Source organism: Zingiber officinale, chromosome 1A (genome assembly GCF_018446385.1).
Source record: "Zingiber officinale cultivar Zhangliang chromosome 1A, Zo_v1.1, whole genome shotgun sequence".
NCBI lineage: Eukaryota > Viridiplantae > Streptophyta > Magnoliopsida > Zingiberales > Zingiberaceae > Zingiber > Zingiber officinale.
Genome location: NC_055987.1, coordinates 170,860,332 through 170,887,736, shown reverse-complemented (window position 1 = coordinate 170,887,736; position 27,405 = coordinate 170,860,332). Strand labels below are relative to the sequence as shown.

General features: G+C 35.1%; 2 protein-coding genes and 1 pseudogene across 2 annotated transcripts in view; 2 read left to right on the top strand and 1 right to left on the bottom strand.

Moving 5' to 3' along the window:
* The window catches only part of LOC122006731, a 28,612-nt gene extending 18,155 nt beyond the window's left edge, over positions 1–10,457 (bottom strand). Inside the window, exon 1 of the mRNA XM_042562337.1 lies at positions 10,395–10,457. Coding sequence (XP_042418271.1) covers positions 10,395–10,457 — 63 coding nt within the window. The remainder of the gene's footprint in view (positions 1–10,394) is intronic.
* A 1,484-nt stretch (positions 10,458–11,941) lies between these two features.
* On the top strand, positions 11,942–12,661 carry LOC122006724. The gene is made up of 2 exons (XM_042562324.1): positions 11,942–12,217; positions 12,326–12,661. Exons 1-2 carry the CDS (start codon positions 11,942–11,944, stop codon positions 12,659–12,661), a joined length of 612 nt encoding a protein of 203 aa, XP_042418258.1.
* Positions 12,662–13,214: 553 nt separating this feature from the next.
* On the top strand, positions 13,215–13,872 carry LOC122006712 (annotated as a pseudogene).
* The last annotated feature ends 13,533 nt before the right edge of the window (positions 13,873–27,405 follow it).

Genomic DNA, 27,405 nt, shown 5'->3' with positions numbered 1-27,405 from the left:
ATATCAAAGACAAAAAGTCAAAAGTACCCGCCTCCAATAGGAAATGTCAAATTTGGTCCGAACACGACGTCGAGATACTCGTCTCGCGTCAAGGTCCTGTGATACCAACAGAGATATATTTTATTTAGCTAAAATTCCAATGAATTGCTAAATAAAATTCCCAACACAACTTAGGACAAAACCCTAAGTCATAATCATTAACCTACCTAATTAAACACATATAATTTAGTTACTCAACCTGTATCAAATAACTAAATCAAACTCTTAATTCAATTAGGAAAAACCCTAATTATCGATTAACCTTAATTAATCATCAATTAACTTGTCCACATCAAAACCTAAATCCATAAACATTAAACAAGAACCTTACCTTTCATGCTCTCTAGGTTTTGTCTGTATCGCCAACACCTGCAATTATTCCAGCCAACATAAGGATTCTAGTGAAGTTAAAATGATCACACAAGAGATCGAATCCACACTTACCCCTAAGTGTCTACTGACGACTCTCAACAACCCAAAATTTCCGGCAGCCAGAACCAATAAACAGCAACACTCAGCTAATGCTCACGGCAACCGGTGCTAGGGCTGAGGCTTAGTCGGCAAGGGCAGAAATCACTAAGCAATGGCGTCGGCACTGAACAGAGGTGCGGCGGGTCGTGAGCACAGGGAGAAGAGGAAGTCGGGTGTCGGCCTGACCTAGAGCGGAGGAATTCGCGGCAGTGCAGGCTGTGGCTAGGGCACGAACATCAGAAGGGAACTCGGACTGCCGGCGGTGGAAGGAATTCGGCTAGGGCAAAGTGGCGGCGGCTGTGGCCCAAATCTAGGGCAGAGGGCGTCAGGAAGGAGTTTGCTAGGGCACCGGGGTGTGAGGCAGTGCTCCGTGCGTCGCCGGCGGTAGTGCTCCGTGCGTCGACGACGGCTAGGGCACGAAGGAGATCACTCGGCTACGGAGAGGGAGAAAGGAAGTGCCGGCTTCCCTTAGTCCGGGCCTTATGCACGCGAGGGAGAGGAGGAAGGAACCGCCGAAGGGTGGTTAGGGCGTGGGAGCGGCGTCGGGCGCTCGGGGAGAGGGAAAAGAATCGGCGAGGAAGAAATAAGAGAAAATAAAGAAAAATAAAAGAGAATAAAAGAAAAGGAAATGTAAATATAAACATTTCCTCGCTTAAACGGGGTAACCTAAACAGGCTTTTCCGGAACCCCATTTTATCCCCGTAAACTCGTCCGTACGAACTCCGAAAAATTCTCGAAAAATGTCCAAAAATTCCGAAAAATTCCCTTATTCATATTCGCCTATTTTCGGTATTTTACAATAGGATGTTAGGAAAGTGTGGGAAGTCCTAATAGGTTATAGAAGACCAAATGTTCGACATATGTACGGAAGTTCTAATAGGTCACGGAGAATCGGATGTTAGACATGAGATGAGAAGTCCAAAGACATCAATGAGGACCAAACGCTTGACAATGATAAAGTCCCAAGAGGTCAAGGTTGATTGGGTGCTTGGTATGGGACGGAAAGTCCAAACAAGTCAAGGAGTATCAAATCTTGAGAAGGAAAATCCTGATAGGTTAATGTTGACCAAATGTTAAGTGGGTTAAGTCTTACAGGTCAAAGATGATTGAATGTTCAGAGGGAGAAATCTTTGTAGGTTAAGGTTAATCAAATATTAAGAAAAGTAAGGTTTCAACCTTACGAAGGCTGAAACATAGGTATTAGTAAACTGTTATAGAATAACAATTGACTGATGGAGTTTAAGGGGGGAGGGGTTATGGGAGTTTAGTGTGTGAGTAATTGACTGTTGGGTGCGAGTTGAGAGGTGCACTAGATTGATGACACTATGGAGCGAATATAAAGTTTAGAACTTGATTGATCATCATTAGTAGATTGATGGAGAAGAGAAATCAATTGATATCATTGTTCGAGCAAATAGAAAGTTTAGAACTTGATTGTTTGGGCATTAGTCGATTGATGGTAATAAGCAATCGACTATTATGATCAAAGTTGAACTAGAAAGAGTCGTTCTACAGGTAAAATGATTGAATTCAACAGAGTAATCAATTGATGGATGCTATCAATCGACTATTTGGCGGAAATCAGTCCCGACCTAAAGATTATAAAGGAAGGTTTTGTGGAGGATTTCATAGCCAATTCTTGAAGATTTTGAAGAGTAAGTGTTGCTGCATTCTAGACCTTTAAGAAGCAATCCGAAGCAATCAAACAATGAGCAAAGATTACTTGTGTAAATTGTTGTTTACATTGTATTTCATTTTTCTTTCTATCTTTGTATTTTGTTTGTATTCCTTGTGTATGAATAGGTTTGTAAGAGATTGATCCACCTTCGAAAGGTGTCTAGCAAGGAGAAAGATAGTGGTGATACCGCTAGGACTATAGTTCATGGAGAAAGTATTGAGGGTTCGAAACCACATAAAATCGAGGTGTCTCTATGCTGATATTTTCTCTTATGTTTTATGTTATGTTTTTCATTGTGTATTTACCTTCATAGACAAGAACACAATTGAACAAATCAATCATATAAAAATCATGAATCGCTATTCACCCTCTCTAGTAATGTCAACAGTCTCAATAGTTTTGACAACTCTGAAATAATGATATCATGATTTACTATTGTTGTTTAATATATGATACTTGTAAATATGATTTCGAACCTTTTTAGGACATATATAGTAATTATGGTTTACTATTATTGTTTAACATATAGTGCTTGTAAATATGATATTAAACTTTTGGGTCATAAAATGAACCAGTTGAAAATTGACATGTACAAATCACATTTCACTTAATTTTCATGATACACTTATAGTATTGTGATTACTATTAAGCCTTATTGAAAGTATGATAACAAAGACCTCTTTAGTTATGTACTAATGAAATTAATAGATTAGATTTTTATAAGGGATGTTTTTACCATTCAATGGCATTATTAAGATTAACTAAAGAATTTGGCTGAGTGTTATGTGTAGAATCAAATTGACGAATACACCCAATAAAGTGATCCCCGTGTGTTATGTGTTAAGGTTATAATAAAAGGGGTTTGTGATTACTAATAATCTTAATAAAGTGATCTAATTGATGTTTAATCGTGGGCATAATTGACAGATATAGATTTTGTGGGTAGAAACCTGGTATCATTATCAATGATGGTTCAATAATGAAAATGAGTCTAAAGGTATATATTGGTTGTGGTCCCCTATGGCTAAGGGGTTGGAACTTCTTCTCATCCCATCGAAAATAAGATTATTGCAGTCATCGCTCTAATTCCTTCAAAAGATCATTCTGCCCCGAAGGTGATTGTTCTTGATCTTCAAATTGCTCCAGCAATAACAAACAATTGCAATGCCTCTCGATTTAGGTTAGGTTTTTATAGTAGTTCATTACTTTCATTTTTTTTTTTTCATTAGATTGTTTTGCATATTAATGATAAAATCTAGTTTTTGAATTGTATGAATTTTTACAAATTCATGTACGTTGTACAATTCCTATTATAGAAATACTTTTAGTAGCATGATCGGAAAATACCTCAAAGGATGGACCCCACAAGAGAGATGTGAGTTGAGTGACCTATATAAAGGAACATGGGTAGATGCCAACTTAGGTAGACTTGACTCTAAATGTGGTCGCTATTAGGGTGTCAGTTGATTGGTGATTGAGAAACTTAATGCCCCAAGTGTTTCAGGGCTTATTGATTGATGAGTCAATTGGTTTAGGAGACCAGTGGACTAGTGGCTGACGAATTCAATACTTTTTTAACGTAATCGTTAATTTTAAGATTCAATCAACTTATGATTTAAGCTAAATTGTCAACAAGTAGAATCTTTGCTAGTCGACTACCCAATCTAGTGACCTAAGAACAAAATATTATATAATTGACTGAGTAATTAACACAAGATTGATCAATTGATTGATATTAGGTCTAGTCAACTAATGCTATAGAGATCGATTCAAATAAAGCAAATATGGAAGGAGCAATGATAGGATTCATATAAGATACCACAGATTAGAAACATCATAAAAAATTGGTATTCACCCCACTATCTTACCAATCATCAATCAAACATACTACAACAAATGGTATCAGAGCGAAGTCATACTCAAAGAACTAGCAACTAACAAAGCAAATGACTAGAGATAGATTCTAGATTTTAATGCTAGAGGGCAACTTCAGTTCATGGGAATGCAAGATGACATTATTCTTGTCACCGAACATCAACATGGTGATAGCTATAGTAGAAGGGTATGCTCTTCTTGTTGATGAAAATAATAATATATTATTTTTATCTAAGTTTATGGTGGCAAAAGGCGAATATATGACATGTACATCAACTTGGATGAAATTTTTATCCAAATTAATGAAGAAATAAAAAGATGTGGTGAATGACACAAAAGCTTAATTACACTAGAACAAGCCTTATTTAAGCAAGTGACAAACACGATCAAGAAATACACGACTACTAGGGAGCTATGGAGAAAGTCAGTCATACATGAAGGTTCATTGGAGGTGAAGCTTGCATGAAGGTATCTCCTAGAAACAAAAATGAACTCATTTATCATGCACCCAAGGTATAAAGAAATTTGTCATGAATTGACAGTATCGACAAGCAAATATTGGACAAGGACCTCATCTGGAATGTCCTAAACGCTTTTTTGAAGACACAATATCGGAGTTTAGTTGTGAACAACTACTACATCGCTCAAGACCTAAATGTAAGTAATCTAGATGAGTTTGTTTTGGAATTAAAATTACATGATTCTAGGGACCCCAATGAGGAGAAGGGGAAAGCCTACGTTTATCATCACCTAACACTTGTCTGTAAAGAAAAGGAGAAAAAGGAAAGAGCGTTGTCCTAAGATTTCAAAGAGTACACCTTGGAGGAGGACAGCAAGGCAAATCTTACATGATTAGGTAAGAAAAAAAATTAAAAAATAAATTAAAGATTGAATAAGAATGACCTAAAAGAGTGCCAGCTGAAGCAAAAGAAGAAGAAGAATAAAAAAAAAGAAGAGTCCACCACTAAAATTGTCAAAAGGAAAAGAACAAATGTCCAAAATTGAAAAGGAAAAAAGAAAAGGAGGCAACCACATCCAAAAGGTCAAAGAAGGAACACCCAGACATGAACATGAAGGACACTTGGGATGATCCTAACTTTTTTCATAAGTCAACCATAAGATGTTTTTTGTGCTCCAAACAAAATCTACAATTTTTTTCCATCCAAAGACAAAGCGGAGGCCATTTACACAACAAGCTAAGGATTTATGGTGATTGAGGATGGAGCTTCTTCCTCATTCAAAAGAAGAAAAGGAGACATCACATCAAGGGGGAGCCTATTATGAATTAGCCGATATAATAAGTGAGGTAAACTTCTCAACCTATATGAAGTTGAATTAAAAGATATGGTAAGTTTGCTAAATAGGTCATTAGATAAGTATGTAAATACAAATAAAATTTTTGAAAAAGGAAATTACTTCTTTAGAAGGAAAAATTAGTTCCATCACCCCTTGTAATGATTTGCATAAAGTTAAGATAAAAGAACTAGAATTAGAGTAGATAACTTAGCAGTAGTTTTGGAGAAATTTACCATAGTTTCGAAGTATTTGAATATGATGATTTAAACTCAAAAAATAAACTTTAACAAAAATAGTTTTATAAGGGATTAAAGAAAGAAAAATCATATCATTGTCTTATAGCTAGAGGACAAACTAAGACTATGATCATTGCTAGGAAATGGGTGCCTAAAGGATATTTAGTTAATATCTGGTTGGACCCAACTTGTTTTAGGTGCCAAAATAACTTCTTAACCATTAGAAGACCTTTTTAGGGCCTGCCATACTAGAATCAACTCATAAAAGTTTAAAAGGCTCACTTACCATGTTGGTTTCCACTATTTTCGAAACCATTTCTTAATTTTTGAATTTTTTTGGTTCCTATTGCAAAGTTTTTAAAACATACTTTGGGAAATTGATATAAATATTTTTAGTCATTTCCATGTTTGTACCAAAACTACATTTTGAAAAGGATTATCATGAAAAATGATTTTTCATAAATTTATATGCATAAACTTTTCTATAAAATTTAAAAAAAAAATAATCTAATTTTTAAAGTTTGGTATAGAATTAGACTTCTAGACAACAATTGATTGTTGTGAGACCAAAAAATTAGTTGACGTTTATTAGTAAACTGATCAACTGACAGAATTTAAAATTATTTTTAAATTCGTGGTGTTGTTTATACTTATGTTTGGAACCAAAGTCTAGTGACTATTCTTAGATTGTTCATCTAATATTCTTTTGAAGAATGGCAAAGGGGGAGAAATGTAAGGGGTTAAATTAACCTTTATTCTCCAATTGCATATCTTTTAAAAGAAAATTATATTTCAAGGGGGAGCTTAGGTGAAGAGGGATTTTGATCATGTTTCTTAAACTCTCCTTATATTCTATTTTTATATGCTCAACCTAAACATATTATCAATCATCAAAAGGGAGAGATCATTAGAACTTTCATCAGTTTTTGCAATTGTGCAAATAATCATTTTGATGAATATGACAAAGAGTTTAAGTTTAGCTTGCTACTATATCTAATATGCGTGTGAAGTTTGTAGGATTGTGTTTATACTAAAGGGGAATGAATAATGTAAACAATTTTTACGAGTTGATAGTTTAACAAATAAATAAACAATTAGAACATGTAGTGGAAATAAGATTAACAAGAACAACTTAACTAAGCAAAATAAGTTTTATAACCAAATATAAACATGTAAGATCAAACTAACACTTGACCTAATAATATGCCAAGACTCAAGTTAATAAAATATATAGATTATAAACAATCTCCTTTCCAGAAAGTTTTTGGAGGTGAAGAAAGTCTTCAACAAGAATCTAGATTTAAGCACAAATAATAATAAAAGTATGACAACACAAAACTAATAGAAATTACAAGCCTAGGTTGTCAGTTGATCTTTAAAGAGCATGAGCACAATGCGTCAACACACAAATGAAAAAACAAAAGCACTTAAAAGAAGTATTCAAAGCAGTGAATGATGGAAAACAAATGCCTCGAGCATCCTTTTGTAGAACCCAGTCAAACGTGGACCAAACACTCTTCCAGTCGATTGGAAGCCTTTCCGATCACTAGGAGTATACTGATTTGGCTATAAAATTTATCCACTTTGACATTGGATCAGCATAGCTCCACAGACTTTGATTGCTTGGACTCTCGTGGGGCATCTAGAGCATGGTCAAACTGTAAGACCAGATTTGAGAATAAAAAGGAGGTGGGGAGGGGGGTGTGGGGGAGGTTGAATATCACACACTAAAAATTTTCTTTTCTTTTTTAAAATCTAAGACATAGATACACAGTGGAAAAACTAAAGAAAGAAGACTAGGGCGGTTACTTGGTTAATAGTTCAGTGATTATTACACCAAGGCTCACAATCCCTTGGACCATTTTCGAATGGAAAAATCACTAATATTCTCCTCTCCAAAAAACTTTCGGAGGAGGAAAGCGCACAAAATATGATGGAGATAGTAACAAGCTATTATTCCTTTTAATGGAAATGCAAGTAAAAAAAATTCGAACAACTTAAAAATAGAGCTTCGTCGTAGGCTGTCAGAGAGTCTCTCGGCGTAGAAATAGCAATACTTGCATGAATAGAATAACGGAGAAAGAGGGCGTTGCGCCACTTAGATTGAAGTATTGAGCCTAAGATCTTGAGTCTTCTTTTATAAGCTTCATTCGGTCGAATGGATACTAATCAACTGAAACTTTCAAGTCGACTGAATCTCTTATTAGTCGATTGGTCCCTCTTCTTTCCTTGCTTTCTCTAATCTGATCGATCGCACTAAATTCTCTTGTTCGACCAACTGACACTTGTCCAGGCGACTTGATCCGATCTGTACTTTCCAAAGTTGTTCAGTCGACTGATCCTCCTACTCAGATGAATGTACCTTGTTTCCATTTTAGACTTGATCGTAATCTAGTTGTGCTTATCTTCTTAGGATTAGCCAACTAAACCTCCCTGTTCGTTCGATTGAACCCTTCGTTCAATCCAAACTTTATTTTTCTATAAAACAAAGTTAGGACAATAATAATAATAATAATAATAATAATAATAATAATAATAATAATAATAATAATAGACATACAAAATAGAGTTATAGATATATAATTATGCATGAATCGACCTTGACAGTTAAGACTATTTGATCTCGACCTAGAAACCTCCATTGGTTTCTTCAGTCGGATCAACGCCTAAGATTGTCTCAACTAGGACGCGTCCTCACTACCTTTCGGAATGTAAGACCTCTCTAAGACTTACCTTACCTGCCAATATTTAGTCTAATTGACCTATTTGAATTTTTTGCTTAGTGTCTGATAGACCGCTAGAACTTTCCTTACTTGACGTCTAACTCATATGAGACCTATGCACCTGGTAGGGTTTTTCAAATGGATGTGAAGATGGATTTCCTAATCAATGTTTTCATTAGGTAAGAAGTATTTATTGAGCAACCATCTAGATTTAAAAATTTTGAATTTTCAAACCATGTTTACAAGCTTAAGAAAGCTTTGTATAGGTGGAAATAAACACCTCAAACATAGTATAAAAGGCTCCCACCCTTTATAATATTCAAAGGTTTTAGGAGAGGACAAATAAATCTTACTTTGTTCCTAAAGTCAAATGATAAAAATATTTTTAGTCCCCAAGTGTATGTTAATGAAATCATTTTTGGGTTAACAAATTAAAATATCTTTAATTAGTTCATCAATAATATGAAAGGTAATTTTGAGATGAGTCTAGTAGAAGAATTAACCTTCTTTGTAGGACTTCAAATCAAACAAAAACTAAAGAAGGAACTCATGTCCATCAAATAAAGTATGTCAAAGAACTTTTAAAGAAATTTGGAATGGAAAGCATGGAAGAATTATTTACTCTAGTGGCTACTATATAAAAATGGATAATGGCCATGAAAGTAAGCTAATAGACCTTGAACATTTTAGAAGCGTCATTGGGAGTTTGATTTACCTAACCACGATTGGATATTTTATTTATAAAGTATGTGTGTGAGATATCAATCCCGCGTTATAAAATCTCATTTGGTTGTTATTAAAGGAATTTTGAGATATCTTAGATGTCATCTTACTGTAGGTTTTGATATCCAATGATTAAGACATTTGATTTATTTGGATATTCGATTTATGATTATGCGGCAAATTAAATTAGAAGAACATTGGTAGTGGATGTTAATTTCTTAGATCCTTCCTAGTGAATTGGAGTACTTGCAAACAACATTGTTTTGCTTAATCCTCAATCAAGGTTGAATATGTGGCCATGGGAGTGGACCAGACCCGGACCTTTAATGTAAATTATGAGACAAGTGCTTAGGGCCCATAAATTTTAGGGGCACCATATATATATATATATATATATATATATATATTACTGTGCACGTTGCGCAGCATATCACAACTCTCATATATATATATATATATATGAGAGTTGTGATATGCTGCGTAACGCTACTGTGCACGTTGCGCAGATATCAACTTGCTCTTTTTTTTAATTATTTTATTTTAAAGATTTTGATTTCTTTATATAAAATCTTAATACATAAATATATCCCCTAAACACATTACAATACTATGTACATACTTAAATTTATTTTATTTTTAATTTTTCTTTAAACTAAATACTATAATCCAATTAGGAAGCCTAAATCCTATAGGTAAAATTTTAAAAAAGAAAATTAGTTTAAAAACTATAATCCAATTGGAAAGCCTGAACCCTAGAGAATAAATCTTAAAAAATATTTTAATTATTTTTTAATTCAAAATTTTAAAAAAAAAAACAAAGAAATTTTGAATTAAAAAAATCAATATTTCCTTATATAAATCCCTAATACATTAATATATCCCCTCAACATATTACAATACTCCGTAAATACTTAAATTTATTTCATTTTTAAATTTTCTTTTAACTAAATACTATAATCCAATTGGAAAACCTGAACCCTAGAGGTAAAATTTTTTTAAAAAAAATAGCTTAAAAATTATCACCCAATTAGAAAGCCCAAATTGGAAAACCTGAACCCTAGAGGTAAATTTTTTTAAAAAAAAATAGCTTAAAAATTATCACCCAATTAGAAAGCCCAAACTCTACAAATAAAATTTTAAAAAATGTATTTTAATTCAAAATTAAAAAAAATAAAAAAAAAACAATGAAATCTGATTTACTGCGCAACGCGCTCAGTTCGCAACTGTGCACGTCGTGCAGTAGATTATATATATATATATATATATATATATATATATATATATATATATACTATTTATTTATTTATTTATTTTTTCTCGCCCTATACGCTCTTGCTTCTCCTCTCTGTATACCACATCTTGTTCGCCCCTCTGCAACGGCAGAAGTGTTGCAAGCCGCCTCCGTCGTTTCGCCATCAGCTCTACCTCTACGGCTCTGTGTCACTGCTATTGCTCCCATCAATGACTCAACGACTGCTGATTCACCTTCTTTCGCTCACCTTGACGGCTTGTCCTCCCCCTCCCCCATTGTTGTTGTTTGCCTCCATCAAATTTAAAGATTCCAACGATGATAAGCGATCTGAATTGCATTTACTTAATTGCTCGCACTATTCTTGATTATCTCCTCTCCTACTTCTTAGATTGGTGAGTTGTGTTCTTGCTAAATCTTGGTCTATGCTTGGAAGTAATTTTTTCAGAGCCCTAAAATTTTCCATTTTGTTCATTTCAAGGTTCCTTTTTAATTTTCCTTTTTGGTGTTGCTATTGGAAAAGGAAGACAGGTTGCTGGCTGCCAAAACATAAGAAAAATGGCAAATATAAATACTATTCATGAATGGTTTGATTTGCAAATCATTTGATGAAAATTACTATCTTCATCACATGTAAATTAACAATTTTCATAATCAATATATAGGAATTGAATTTTCAGTGGCATCTTGCTTGTTTTTCTGCGTTTCCAACTTAACAATATATGTAAAACCTTGCATCTCGACTCTAGTAGTTTTGATACATTGTGCATCCAGTTGTTCTCTTCAATGTCTCTTTTACCTTATCTTTTATAAATTAGGGCTTGAGATTGGAGAGTATGTGTAGATTTTAAAGACAATGGAAGGGAAAGAGGAAGATACAATAATATGTTCTATTTATGTTCTCTTGAGAAGGCACTTTACTTCTCTAGTTCTCTGAATCTACTATCACTTCTTTTCTTTTTTTGCTTCTTTACTAGTTGAATGGGGGTGCTCGAAGAATATGATTAACTCGCCATAGTTTTTAAGATTAGATAAAAATTTGAGTATGATTTGGCAGGATGGTATTTACACATATTATGATTTGGTGAATTTTTCATGCATTTAGATGTTAGAATTATTTTAATCAATGAACTGTTGTTGCAAATTAATATTTAGGTTTTTAGCAAACATGTTTCCTATAAGAAAACAATTGTCTGGAGCAGAAAAAGGAAGAAAAAGCAAAAGGAAGAAGCTTTAATTCAAAGCCAAGTAAGAAGTCTTAATAAGTATTTTACTAACAACCAAAGAGCAGAGCAAACGGAAGTAGCTGAACAACTGAATTAGGATGACACTGATAATAAGTTGAATGATCAGAAACATAGTGAATTGAATGAACTTCAAAATGAAGACAAAAAACAATCTGAAAATGATAAAGTTGAAGTCAATATGCCCGAAAATAACAGTGATGAAGATATAAATCAAGAGATCTTGTTTCCTTTAAATGTTGATGATCCAGGAAATTGGGACAAAATGTAAAATATTAGGGATTTTCTAGTTGAAAGATGTCCTAGAAAAGATGATGATATTTTGTTTCCTCTTGACAACACCGACATACACTTCAATATATCACATTATAAGAGGCAATTTGCAAATGATGAGAAAGTGACAGAAGATGGCTAGTGTATTCTATTTCTATGGACAAGATCTTTTGTTTCTATTGCAAGTTATTCAAGACTCAAAAACCACAATGAAACTTGATCATCTAGCTGACGAAGGATACAAAGATTGGAAGAATATCAGTCGATGTCTCAGTCTTCATGAAACTAGTAAAGATCATATTGATTGCATGACTAGTTGGATTGAACTAGAAAGAAGACTTCGAAAGAAAAAGACAATTGATGAAAATATACAAGTAGCAATTAACAAAGAGAGAGAACATTGGGAACAAGTATTGAAGAGAATAATTGCAGTTATGTAAAGAATTGCAAAAAATAACTTGGCTCTTCGGGGAGATAATGAGAAGTTTTGTGTTGAAAATAATGAAATCTTTTTACAGCTAATTGAAATGATTGCTGAATTTGATCCAATAATGGAAGAGCACCTTCGGCGTGTTCAAGAAAGACAAATTCATTACATTTATCTTGGACCTAAAATCCAAGATGAATTGATACAGATGTTGACGGCTGAAGTAAGAAGTTCAATTGTTGCAAAAATTAAACATGCAAAATATTTCACTGTCATACTTGATTGCACTCCAGATGTAAGTCACGAGGAGCAGATGTCCCTTGTAATTAGATGTGTGGATGATTTAGAAAATGCAATAGCGGTTGAAGAATTTTGGATTGGATTTTTGAAAGTTAATGAAACTTCAGGACTTGGGCTTTTTACATAGCTTAAAAATATTTTGAACAATCTCGAACTTGACATTGATAATATAAGAGGTCAAGGATATGACAATGGATCTAATATGAAAGAAAAACATAAGGGTGTATAGAGTAGATTACTTGAAATTAATCCTAGAGCTTTCTACACTCCATGTGAATGTCACAGTCATAATCTCACATTATGTGATATGGTGAAATGTTGCCCTAAAGCAATGTCCTTTTTTGGTGTAATACAACGCATATATTCGTTATTCTCTTCTTCTACCAAGCGGTGACAAATCTTCAAAGATCATGTGCAAGGCCTTACAGTCAAGCCACTATCACAAACATGATGGGAAAACCATGTTGAAAGCGTGAAGCCCAAAAAAGATTAAACTTCGAAAATACGAAATGCTTGAATTGATTTGGCAAACATTTCTAATGACTAAAAAAAAAAGAGTGAAGCTGAGGGTTTGACATCATTTTAACTTGAGAATTTTGAGTTCGTGTCTGGAATGATAATTTGGTATAAGTAGTTATATGATATTAACATTGTTAGTAAGTTTTCTCTAAGCAGAAAATATGGATATTAATATTGCTATTAGACAATTAAAAGGACTTATTTCTTCTCTCCAAGAGTTTAGAGAATCTGGATTTGATCAAGCATTAATTGAAGTTGAACATATTGCAAGTGAAATGGGAATTGAACTTATTTTTCGAGAAAAACGCATCATTCAAAGAAAGAGACAAATTGATGAGATCAATAGTGAAGAGGTAACCCAGTCTCCACTTATTTTCGAGTTAATTACTTCCTATTTATAATTGATCAAGCTCTTTCTTCACTTCAAACTCGATTTGAACAATTTCAAAAATATGAAGAAAAATTTGGATTTTTATTTAGTTTAGAGAGATTGAAGTCTATTGATGATGATAGTCTCTTACACTCATGTGCCAATCTTCAAGAGTCTTTAACACATGATGGATACTCTAATATTGATGGATCATATTTATATTTAGAACTAAAGTTGTTAAGACACTCATTACCAAGAGAATCAAAAAGAGCGATTGATCTGCTGAATTATTTGAAGAAAATGGATAGTTGTTATCCAAATGCTTATATTGCTTATCGAATTTTGCCGACTATACTAGTTACAGTTGCATTTGCTGAAAGAAGTTTTTCCAAGTTGAAATTGATCAAAACTTATCTCCGATCAACTATGTCGCAAGAAAGACTAAATGACTTGGCTATGCTATCTATCAAGAAAAAAGTGGTTGAGAAAGTTGATTATGCTAACTTAATCAATACTTTCGCTTCTAAAATTGTGAGGCAAGCAATATTCAAGCGACATACATTGGTTTGGAAGATGAATTTTATATTTTGTTTGGATCATTTTGACTTTATTAATATTTACTTATGACATATTGTTTTGGATGATATATTTTTTTATCTTTTATTTCTAGAATTAAAAATGTTATTGTCACGCCCCAGAGGAGTCCCTGTCTGAGAAAATTTCGGCAGCATCTCCCCTGTACGGTGGACAATCTGAAACTTTTCTACATCCTCACATACCTCAGCCACAGGCGGCTGGAATAATAAAAACAATAAAAATACAATCACACATTCCACGCAGTTTATATAACAAGTAAACAGAAAGATAATACTCTGACTCGAAATCAACCCTACTCCACTACACTCGTAAAACTCAAATCCGATGAACTCACCTCTTCTGCCGTCCAGGCAGGCATGTAGTAGAATAAATCCAAATCCAAATCCAAATCCATACAATGTCCATAAGTAAAATAATCCAAAACATAACAAGTTCAAAACAGTCTAGAACAGAAAAGAAACCAAAAGAAAACCAATCATATCCTCGAGATCTGCAAGGACCAGCAACTGGAACTCTCTCCTGATAGCATCAACCTGAAAATATCAACAATGGAGGCGGGGTGAGTCCAACACTCAGCAGGTACAATTGATATACAAAGTAGGGAAATAACACCTGGCACTAATCATGCGTACATTCTCCTGATATAAGAAAGATAAAAATGTGCATCTGAAGTAAACAGGAGAGAAACTGTACTAACCAGGACCTGAGTATAAGGACAAACAGTCCGAGTGGTATAGGAATCCTGTATGCATGTCAAACATAGATATCCAAACAATATGCAGCATATAAATGCAGCAAGCACAAACACAAGCAATAAATGCATCATGCATATGATGCCAATGATGCGTCCTGGTCACCCCTGACGCCAGTCGATCATCTCACACACAATAGTGAGGCCGAGTGGGTAGGGCTGTGACAACCGTGCACTCTGTCGTCACTACGCCTGATGAGTGACCGAGTGGACGGGATGCTGTCGGAGTACACCTATCCTTCTACCCCAAATCATAAATGGGGGAGCGCAATGCTCTCATCTCCCGGTACACAGTGACGGGGAGGAATCCCTGCCAGTCACACTACCCATGAGCGGACCAACGGTGCCTAACAGAGTCCCTGCTGCAACACACTCTGCCTGAATCGACCACTAACCCATGAGTGGTGGTGTGTGCAGATCCATGTAACTGGCGATGTGCTCAACAATAATGGAGCGGACTATCGCACAGCATGCTATCATGCAAATGGTGCATGGCACTAACCACAAGAATATCCTGACCTAATCCACATATATATAAAAATGCATCATAGGTCAACGAATCCAAAACAATCCAAAGGTATACAGAAGGTATAAAACCTAGGTCCTGAACATGGTCAAGCATGGCATATCACTACCCCTATAAGCATGTATAGACAGGTAAAGTATACATGGGATGCAAAACAAATCAATCAATCAAACATGTACCAAGATTTGGGTAGTGATTAACCGAAACAGATAAGAAACACAATTGATGCAATATGTTAATTTCATTACTAAGCATATCAAAGACAAAAAGTCAAAAGTACCCGCCTCCGAAAATAGAAAGGTCCAATCCGGTCCGAACACGACGTCGAGATACCCGTCTCGCGTCAAAGTCCTGAAATACCAATACACAGATATTTTATTTAGCAAAAATTCAAATGAATTGCTAAATAAAATTCTCAACACAATTTAGGGCAAAACCCTGAGTCATAATCATCAACCTACCTAATTTAACACATATAATTTAGTTACTCAACATATATTAAATAACTAAATCAAACTACTCACTCATTTAGGAAAACCCTAATTATTGATCAACCTTAACTGATAATCAATTAACTTATCCACATCAAGACCTAAATCCACAAACGTTATACCCAAAAAAACCTTACCTTTCACTGATCTCCTGGTTCAATCTGTATCACCAACTCCTGCAACCATTCTAACCAACATCTATAACGAAAATAAAAACCCTAAACCTTACCTAAATTTCCAATCCCAGTGACTGCGGGTGAGAGGTTGCTTGGCTGCTGGAATTTGATCAGAGTCGAAGGCAGAATCTAGGGCACAAGTGCAGCACAGTGAGCATAGAGGAATATCTAAGCCCAAATCATAACTGAGATCAACACTCACCTTCAAGGTCACCACATAGCAACGAAATGCTCTCCAAGATCGCAGCTAGGGCAGAGGAAAGATTGGCCGGAGCTAGGGCACGGGGTGGCCGGCAGTGGCGCCGGCTCTGTCCGGTGCGGCGACGACACTCTGCAAAGGAAGAGGCGTCGGCAGTGTGGCTCAAATCCACCGCACAGTGGTCGGCGTTCGCTCTAGGGCACGGCTGGGCGGAGGGGAAGTGGGGTTCGGCTCGGTAGAGAAGAAAAGGAAAGGGGTGTGCGGCGGTGGAGAATCGGCTGTCGCTGCACTTCTTCGTGCGGGAAGAAATAACTCGGCCGGCGGCAGCGTCGGTAGAGAAGAAGATGATCGGAGAAGAGAGGCGTCGGCGCCGGTTAGGGCAAGGGAAGAAGTCGGGCGCGCGGTTGGTTTCAGCGTCGGGTGCACGGGAAAGAAATAAGAGAAAAAGAAAAAGAAAATAGAAAAGAAAAATAAATCTTTTCCTCATTAAAACAGGGTAACCTAAATAGGCTTTTCCGGATCCCGTTTTTATCCCCGTCAACTCGTCCGTACGAGCTCCGAAAAATTCCCGAAAAATGTCCAAAAATTCCGGAAAATTCCCTTATTCATATTCGCCTATTTCCGGTATTTTACAGTTATATTTTCATTGTTTGGAAAATATATGAATGTCAAACTTTGAGGACACCATTTTTTGTACTCGCCTTAGGCCCCAAAATCACATGTCCGGCACTGGAGTGGACTTAACTATAAGAAACTCAAGAACTAAGCATCTTGAAATGAAGCAATGAAACATCATTTCATTAGAGAATGTAAGAGGAGACATAGTGTTCAACTATGTTAAATTAAAGTGAAATTTTATTGGCATTTTTTTGAAGCCTCTATCTAAAGTGGAATTTACCACGATTAGGAGAGAGGTTGAGATGTGCTTTATTGGGTAGGTTTATGGATATAGAGAAGCACGGTCACATAGAGTTGATTAGGACGATATCTTTAGTATATACATCTCACAAAAAATTATAGGATAATTTGATTTTTTTTTTTTATTGATACATCTAGACACCCTGTGAGATATTAAGGAGATGCGTTTAGTTCATAATGCTTATGATGCATTACTTTGAACCAAAATATCATCTCAAAATATGAATCATTAAGTTGATCAATCATGAAAAAAAACTTATGCATAATTAATATATACATAGTCCAAAGGACATAGTTGGAAATTTAAAAAAAATATATAAAAACAACAGTAACAATAACAATCAAGCCATGTCCCACTAGGTAGGGTCAACTATATGGATCATTTTATGTCAATGAACTCTATCTTCTACTATATCATCATCTATACTTAAATAAATTTTATCTTATTTTATTGTTGCTAACCAAGTCATTTTCGGTCTTCCTTTTTCTCGTTTGATATGTGTGTTTATCATAGTTTCACATCGCCTAACTAGAGCATTTATTGATCGTCTAAGTACATGCCCGTACCATCTTAAACGTTTCTCTCGAAGTTTTCCCTCAATAAATGCAACTCTGACTTTCTCTCTAATGTTCTCATTTCTTATTTTATCCATTCTCATATATCCATACATCCACCTTAACATCCTCATCCCTGTAACTCTCATCTTCTACTCATGTGCTCGAGTTATAGTCCAACATTCAGCTCCATATAACATAACAAGTCTAACTGCAGCTTAATAGAATTTTCTTTTAAGTTTTAAAGGTACTTTACAATCACATAAAACATCCGATGCTTTCCTCCATTTCAACCATCCTACTCATAGTTTGCAAAATCGCGATCCGGATCGTAGGATCGTACGATTCTATGATTCGGAAACCTAAAATCGATCCAGGATCGTGCAAAATCGAGTTTTGTAGTAGGATCGCAGCAGGATCAGTAGGGTCGGAACAGAATCAGTAGGATCGGAGCAGGATCAGAGCAGAATCAGAGCAGAATCAGAGCAGGATCGGTGGAAGTTTTGAGAGGTCATAACTTTTGACTCGGATTAAACCACGGGGCCTATAATATATCAAATCAAAGCTCGTTCAGAGATCTTTAATAAATTTCAAAGTATATCCTTAACCACTCTATTTCAAACCCAAAAAATATCATTTAAATCCTTTTCAGATGTCTAGAAGATTTTATCTTTTTTTTATTATTTTTTTTCATCTTATTAGGGTTTTAAATTATTTAAACATATATTTAACTATTTTTGAGTTAGTTTTTTATCAATAATATTCGGTCATTTCTTTTCCCCAAAATAATGAGTTTTGAATGTCTATTATCTAGTATTGTGTGACGTCAACTAGTCTTTAGAAGATTATTTCCGACGTTCATATTTGAATCAAAGGATTCAATAGCTTCTGTTATATACGTTAGGTGCTTTGTTGGCCTGTAAATTGAATTATCTTATAAAGTAAGGAAATATTTATGACATTGAATGTATTATTATTATTGTATTAATAGAAATTTTATATTTTTTCATTTTATGTTATGAAAATATAAATATTATTACTATAAGAGAATGATAGTTGAAGTACAAGTTAATTTAAATTTGTACATGTAGTAATGTAATTTGAGGTGTTGAGTGCAAATGATTGCATATATATACAAAATTAGTTATTTATTTATATGTAAATGAGTTTTTTAGGTATTTTTTCAAATTATTAATCACGTATGATAATATTTTAAGGGTTTTTGGTAGGATCGTACGATTCGATCCTGACCGATCCGATTCTAACCCTAAATCGATTCTGCGTAGGATCACGATTCTAGAAACTATGATCCTACTTGTATTCTATGTAAGACATTTCTCTCAATCCCTCCATTATTTTATAAAAATGATCCTAAATATCTAAAGCTCTCGGTTCCGGGTAACTCGTCATCTCTTATTTTACAATTATCTCATTATATCTAATATTACTAAACTTAAATTTCATATATTCTGTTTTTATTCTACTAAGCATAAAACTTTTCTCTTCTAGTATTTCCTGTCAAGATTCTAATTTAGCATTTACTCTTTCATGTGTTTCATCTACCAAAAGAATATCATCTGCAAACAATATGCATCATAGTACCGTGTCTTGAATGTGTGTAGTGAGTTTGTCCATAATTAGTGCAAAAAGATAGGGACTTAGAGCTGATCTTTGATGTAACTATATCTTTATTGGAAATGCTTCAATGACTCCGCTAGAAATATTTACTCTAGTCGTTACATCCTCATACATATCCTTAATTAGTTCAATATATGTTACGCTAATACCTCTCTTTTTTAGAATTCTCCATGTAACTTCTCTTGAGACTCTATCATAAGATTTTTTTCTAAGTCAATAAATACCATGTATAGATCTTGTTTTTGCTCACGATATTTTTCAATTAATTATCTAAGAATATGTATAGCTTCTATTGTCGACCTTTTAAGCATGAACCCAAATTAAATTTTAGTCATCGTGATATCCTTTCTTAATCTTTTTTATATTAATTTTTTCAAAAATTTTATGGCATAACTCATTAGTTGAATACCCCTATAGTTTGTACAATTTTGTACATCTCTCTTGTTCTTATATAAGGGAACTAAAGTACTATTAGGAAGATAAATTTTAAATGAAATCTTCAAATGGTACAAAATTGAGCACTATTAAAGTTTTTTAGTTTTTAACTTTATGTCAATTTTTAAAAATTAAAAGGCCCTTTGTAGAATATGTTAAGTAGAATATGTTCATGAACATAATTTTTCAAAAATGTATAAAATTTCTATAACATTTCAGAATTTTGATTGAAAACATTACGAATTTAGTTATTAGTAGACAAATTCATGTTTTCTCAATCGACTGTTTGATTTACTATTGATCAAATTTTACCAAGTGACTAACACCATGCTAGGCAATGAAGACACAACAGGTCGAGGACTAAATGCTAGGCAAATGAAGTCCTAAAAGCACGAGAAAACTTCTTACAACAACAACAACAACAACCAAGCCTTTTCCTACTAGATAGGGTCGGCTGTATGAATCCTTTTACGCCATTGAGCTCTATCTCCTATTATATCATTATCTATATTCAAATCTATGTTCTAAAATTCGCTAGGCGCTAGTCGGGCGGCAGACCAGTGCCTAGCGCCTAGGCGGGGACTAGGCGCCGCTAGGCGGATTCCTCGGTATCCCTTGTTTCATGTGGACTGTGGACAATGTTATATGTAAATCTAAATATTGTCTTAAACAATTTCATAGCAATGAAGATCTAACTATGTATGCTGAAATAAATACATACTTTCCGATACCAAAAAATGAACATGCAGTAAGTTATCATAATCATATACTAAACAGTAGAACATTGGAAAATAATAGCAATAGTTCAATTCAAGATTACAATGCATTGTGAACTAGTAACCACTAAGCAAAATATAATTGTTAAATAACATAAATCATGTCTTAACAAAATGAGTTCAAAATTGGGAAAACTAATAATATCTCTACTCATATTTATTCTGCTTCTTCTTCTCCATAATTTTCAATAACTTGTTCTTCATCGGACACAAACTCAATATCATTATTGTGATCCTCGTCTTCTTCTTCGGATTCAAAATCATCTTTATGGAGTTCTCTCACTCTGGAGCTTCTTCGGGGTTGTAGATTTTCATCTGCTCCACTTGCTTCATCAACCATTTGCCAAGTGAGCCCGGAACCTAGTTCAACTTCATCATCTTCCCCACCATCCACAATCCAACCTTGTGCATTTGAAGCATCTTTTGCAAGAAGGACATCAACATTTCTTTCTTTTTCTCTTTTTTGTTTGTTCAACAATCTAGCATTAAATTGGACAAATACTAGATTGTTCAACCTGTTGGCATCCAACCTATTTCTTTTCTTTGTGTGAATCTAAAAAAAACAGAGAAACTAAATACTATAGTCAGTACCTGAATATAAAGTATAGACGTTAAAAATTATAACTAATTTAATTAAAGAGTAGACTGAAAGTTTAAAACTTACTCCTTCAAATGTACTCCAATTTCTTTCACACCCCGATGAACTTGTAGTTAATGAAAGTATCCTCAATGCCACCCTTAGCAAGTTAGGTGTGTGAGCACCGTATGTACTCCACCATGCACATGGATCAAATGTATCATCATTTTTTTCACATGCTTTTGCTGCCAATGTTTTTCCAAATAACCCAGTCTTATTTCTATACTTTGGAAATTCCTTGTTAATAATTGTATCTTGTAAATCTAACTCATTGGCATGCAAAGTTTCCATGCATTCAAAAATCCCCATCGCGACCTCCTCATAAAGAGCAATCGAACTATCTTTGTAGTAAAAATAAGGATTCAACAAAAATGCAGTGGTATGCAATGATGTATCAAGTCTATCCTTCATTTTTGACTCAATAATGACTATGATAGGCTGATAATTTGATTCCACGTTATTCAGAGCTACCTTGATATCTTCTTTAGCTTGAAGAAGCTCCCCATATAGAAACCCCATCGATGGCTTTTTATCTTCATCTACCAATCGAAGAACTCTTACCAAAGGAGCAAATATTTTCAAACAAAGTGTTACACCATTCCAAAAACTCATGCTCATCACTGTGGAGTAAGCCATTTTTCCTTTGTTTGTTTTTGACCATTTACATTTCTCCCACATATCACTTGTAAACATGGCCCTTAAACTAATTTTTTTTTCAATCAAACTTTGCAATGTGAGGAAATTTGATGCAAACCTGGTAACTCCTGGTCGAACTATGTCTCTCTTCTTCGTGAAACTTCTCATCAATGATAAAGTCTTATGGTGAGCATAGATGAAAATGGTAAAAGCCTTGGACTGCTCAATCACCTTTTTATATCGTGGAAGTTTGCCAATACTTTCAAGCATGAGATTAATAGTGTGAGTTGCACATGAACTCCAAAAGATCCCGGGTCGTTTTTCTCTCATCAATTTAGCTGCAGCCATATTGTTGGTGGCATTGTCTGTAACAATCTGAATAATATTCTGAGCTCCTACTTGTTCAACACACTTGTCAACATACTCAAAAATAAGTTCAGCTGTATGTGCCTCCTCTGAAGACTCCTTAGACTCTAAAAATATAGTACCCTCCTTGCAATTAACACACAAATTTAAGATGCTTCTTCTTTTTCTATCACTCCATGCATCTGTCATGATCGAGCATCCATTCTTTGCCCATTCTTCTTCATGTTTCTTCAGCAATTGTTTTGTTCTTTCAACTTCGGCTTTCAATAGTGGATCCCTAAGTTGATATTGAGTTGGAGGCTTGAATCCTGGTCCAAATTGACCCACTGCCTCCATTAGTTGCTTGAAGCTATCATTATCAACAGCATTGAATGAGATTCCATTTTCATAAACCCATCTCCCAACATATTGTTGAACTTGTTGAGTTCTCTCTTTGAAAAGAGCCCCATTTATATTTTTTTACCGAAGTACTTTACTTCCACTGGAGCCTGCATTTTCTGGAGCAATTGCTGATGCATATCTATCCATGGGGCCAAGTGGAAGAGGTTTTTTAACTCCATCCATCCCTTCAATTTCAAGACCTTCTTCTTCATCTACGGAAATAGCCACCTCTGCTCTACAACTTTGTTCTTCCATTATTTTGTTCTTCTTTCTGTTCCTCCCTTCTAAAATAGCCTGTTTGCACTTATTTTTGTCTTCTTGAGATGCTTTTCGACAACCAGATACATTTCCAAGTATATTTCCAATGTGCTCCTTTATCCTATACACTCCTCCTGACATTGCTTTTCCACATAACTTACATTTAATTTTGTCGAGGTTCTTAGAATCAATCAATATCCCAAACTCCCATCCGATATCATTTGACTTTCTTCTAAGAATCCCGGATTCGGGTTGAGTGACAGATGCTGTCGAAGATGTATTGCTTGTCATTGATAACAGTCTAACAGATAATCTGAAAAAATAATATATAACAAGACATAATCACATAACATATTAACATGATAATAAAATTTAATTATACCATACAGACATACAATATAAAATATTTCAATAACATTAAGTCATTAATAAGTCTGAGAATATTTTTTTATATATCTTAATTTAATTAATAAAATTTATTCGATATTTGTTTAAATAAATTAAATTTTAAATATATTTTTTATATTTTTAAATCTGTTTTATACTTTTATAAATTAATAATATTTATTGGAATCTTTTAAATTTTAATTTATTTTTCATATTTTTAAAACTGATTTATATAAATTAATAATATTTATTAGAATTTTTAAAATTTTAATGTATTTTCCATATTTTTAAAACTGATTTATAATTTATATAAATTATTAAATTAATAATATTTATTAGAATTTTTAAAATTTTAATATAATTTTAATATTTATAAATCCGATTAATATAAATTAATAATATATAAAATTTATAAATATGATTTATATAAAACATAAATTAATAATATGTATTATATTTATTAAATTTAAAATATTTTTTATATTTTTTATTTTTTAAATCTGATAAATGATAATATTTATTATAATTTTTAAATCTGTTAATATATAAATTAATATTTAATATTATTTATTTAAAAAAATTAAGTATATTATTTATATATTTAAATCTGATTACATAAGTTATAAAATTAATAATGGAATCTTAATTATATATATAATTTTATATATTCAAAATTCTTTTATAAAAATTAATACAATTTATTATAAAAAAATATATTTAAAATATATTTAATTGGGATGATATTTTTATTAGGTTTTACGAACCAACCTATTATTGAATTTGAAATTATCCCCGTTAGGAATTGTTTTAATTTAATAAATCTAAAAAAAAACAAAAAACAAAAACAAAAAACGTCGTCCCCCTCTCGCGACTCGCACGACGGCGCGGACGCCACCGGCCGCCACCGGCGCCTCGCGGGAGACCTCCGACGCCGCCGGAAGCTCCGCCGGACGTGTCCGGCGCGTCCGGCGAAGTTCGACATTGCTTCCAGCGGCGCTGGAAGCGTCGCGGAAAGCTTCCAGTGCCGCTGGAAGCTTCACGAGATGCTGCCGGACGCGTCCTACGACGCTTCCGGCGGCTGCGGACGCGTCCGGCGTCGCCGGAGACTGCGCGACGACAGTTAACAACTTAACGAAAAAACTTACCGGAGCCCGGAGCGACGAAGCCTTGGAAGCGGCGCACCGCGAAACAGCGACGATGAGGACGAAACAGCAAATTTGGAAGACGAAGCGGCGCACGGCGAAGATGTAAACAGCAAATTTGGAACAAAATATTAAACGTTTAAAACCTAAATTACTCGGTCGAGGCCCGCCGAGGCCCGATGAGTTCCGCCGAGGCCCGCCGCGGGCCGCCTAGGGCCGCCGAGAGCCGCCTAGGCGGCCCAACCGCCTAGGGCACCCGCGTTGGAGGTTTCCGGCGCGGCAGCATGCCGCGCAGCGCCTAGGCGGCCGCCTAACCCGAGATTTCGAACACTAATTCAAATAAATTTTATCTTATTTTATTGTTGCTAACCAAGTCTTTTTTGGTCTTCCTCTTCCTCGTTTGATATGCATGTTTATCATAGTTTTACATCGCCTAACTGAAGTATTTATTAGTCGTCTAAGTACATGTCCGTACCATCTTAAACGTGTCTCTCAAAGTTTTCCCTCAATAGATGCAACTCTGACTTTCTCTCTAATGCTTTCATTTCTTATTTTTCCATGTTCGTATGTCCACATATCCACCTTAACATCCTCATCTCTGCAGCTCTCATCTTCTGCTCATGTGCTCGAGTCATAGTCCAACATTCAGCTCCATATAACATAGCAGGTCTAACTGTGGTTTTATAGAACTTACATTTAAGTTTAAGAGGTACTTTACGGTAACATAAAACACTCGACGCTCCCCTCCATTTCACTCATCCTGCTTATATTCTATGTAAGACATCTCTCTCAATCCCTCCATCATTTTGTAAAAATGATCCTAAATATTTAAATTTCTCAGTTCCGGGCAACTCGTCCTCTCCTATCTTAACAATTGTTTCATTACTTCTAATATTGCTAAACTTAAATTTCATATATTCTGTCTTTAATCTACTAAGCTTAAAACATTTCCCTTGTAATGTTTCCCTCCAAGATTCTAGCTTAGCATTTACTCCTTCACGTGTCTCATCTACTAAAATAATATCATATGCAAACAACATGCACCATGGTACTGTGTCTTGAATGTGCGCAGTGAGTTCGTCCATAATTAGTATAAAAAGATAAGAACTTAGAGCTGATCCTTGATGTAACCCTATCTTTATTGGAAATGCTTCAGTTACTCCGCTTGAAGTCTTTACTCTAGTCGTTACATCTTCATACATATCCCTAATTAGTTCAATATATGTTACGTAACACCTCTCTTTTCTAAAATTCTCCATATAATTTCTCTTGGACTCTATCATAAGCTTTTTCTAAGTCAATGAATATCATGTGTAGATCTTATTTTTGCTCCTGATATTTTCCAATTAATTGTCTAAGATGTATAACTTTTATTGTCGACCTTTCAGGCATGAACCCAAATTGATTTTCTGTCACTGTGGTCTCCTTCCTTAATTTTTTTTCTATTACTTTTTCCCAAAGTTTCATAATATGACTCATTAGTTTAATACCCCTATAGTTTGCACAATTTTGTACGTCTCCCTTATTCTTATATAAGGGAACTAAAGTACTTATCCTTCATTGATCAGATATTTTTTTGTTTTCAATATTATGTTAAATAATTTTGTAAGTCATTCAGTACCTTATTTCCCTAAGCACTTTCATACCTCTATCGGAATATCATCTGGTCCAACAGCTTTTCCATTGTGCATCTCATTTAAAGTTTGTTTTACTTCTGAAGTTTGAATTCTACGATAAAAATTAAAATTTCTATGCTCATTTGACCTAATTAAATTACCTAAGTTAAGTTGGTCACCTAAACTTTCATTAAAAAGTTGATGAAAATACCTCTTCCACCGCTCTTTTATTTCTTCATTGTTTACTAATACCCTATTGTTGGAGCAATCCCAATGGTCCGCGAGACCATGTGTTTTGGTGTTTGGGCAAAGGGTTTAAGTTAGGTTTACCCTCGTTATTTGATATGTGTACTTGAGTTGTGCAGGACTGCAGGTGACACATTTGACTCAGGTTGACGGCTTCGGGTCCGATGAAGGATGGCATTGAGGACAAGCCGCGGGCTTGAATGCATCTGAGGGATCGTGGACAAGGCAGCAAGGACAAGGGCCGAGGGAAGCGACTTCGAGGCATACGCGAAGGATGGCATTGGAGACAAGCCGCGAGCTTGGATGCATCCGAGGGACGAGAGCCAAAGGAAGTAGGCTTGAAGGCAAGAGGTCAAAGCTGCAAAGAAGAGTCAAGTGAGTCGTGAGGGTCCGAGTACGAGTGAAATGTACTCGGGATGGGAAACCCTAAGTTTAGGGTTGTACCAGTCGACTGGTACTGGGACCAGTCGACTGGTGGTGAGCACAGAAGCATTCTGTGCCCGAAATGGCTGGGATCAGTCGACTGGTCATGGGACCAGTCGACTGATAGATAGCCGTTGGAGTGCCGTTGGGCTGGCACCAGTCGACTGGTGCATGGACCAGTCGACTGGTAACGGGCAAATCAGCAAGGCTGATTTCCCCAAGCTCTATAAGAAGGAGCTTGGGATGGCCGGCCAAGGCGACGAAATTAGTGGTGGGTAACCTCTAATTAGTAGTCAACTAGTGCCCTAGCAATCCAAGTGCTCTTGATCGAGTTGTGGTGAGGTTTCTCCATCGACAAGGAGGATTGTGCTAGCCGGAGTTTCCGGGGATTAATCCACCGACGGATTGAGGGATCGTCCACCTTACGGACAGCCGTGGAGTAGGAGCAAGTTATCTCCGAACCACGTAAACGAACGTGTTAGCTTGGTTTGCCATTTCTTATTCTTGTCTTAAGCTTTCTTTGTATTATTATTTATAGTTAGTATTAGATTTCCGCTGCGCATACTAACAATAGTGTAGAAAGCAAGGATTTGGGGGTGCCGTCTATCCAACCCCCCTTCAAGCCGGCCACCGATCCTCCAACAAGTGGTATCAGAGCAAGGCCGCTCTCCGTCGGACTAACCGCCGAGGAAGCATAAGATGGCCGGGTTTATTGTCCCTCCAAAATTTGAAGGAGGAAGCCTTGGGGACATCTCATTTTGGATGATGAAGATGGAAGTCTTCTTCGACACGGATTGGGACACAATGATGGTCGTCGAAGAACCATTT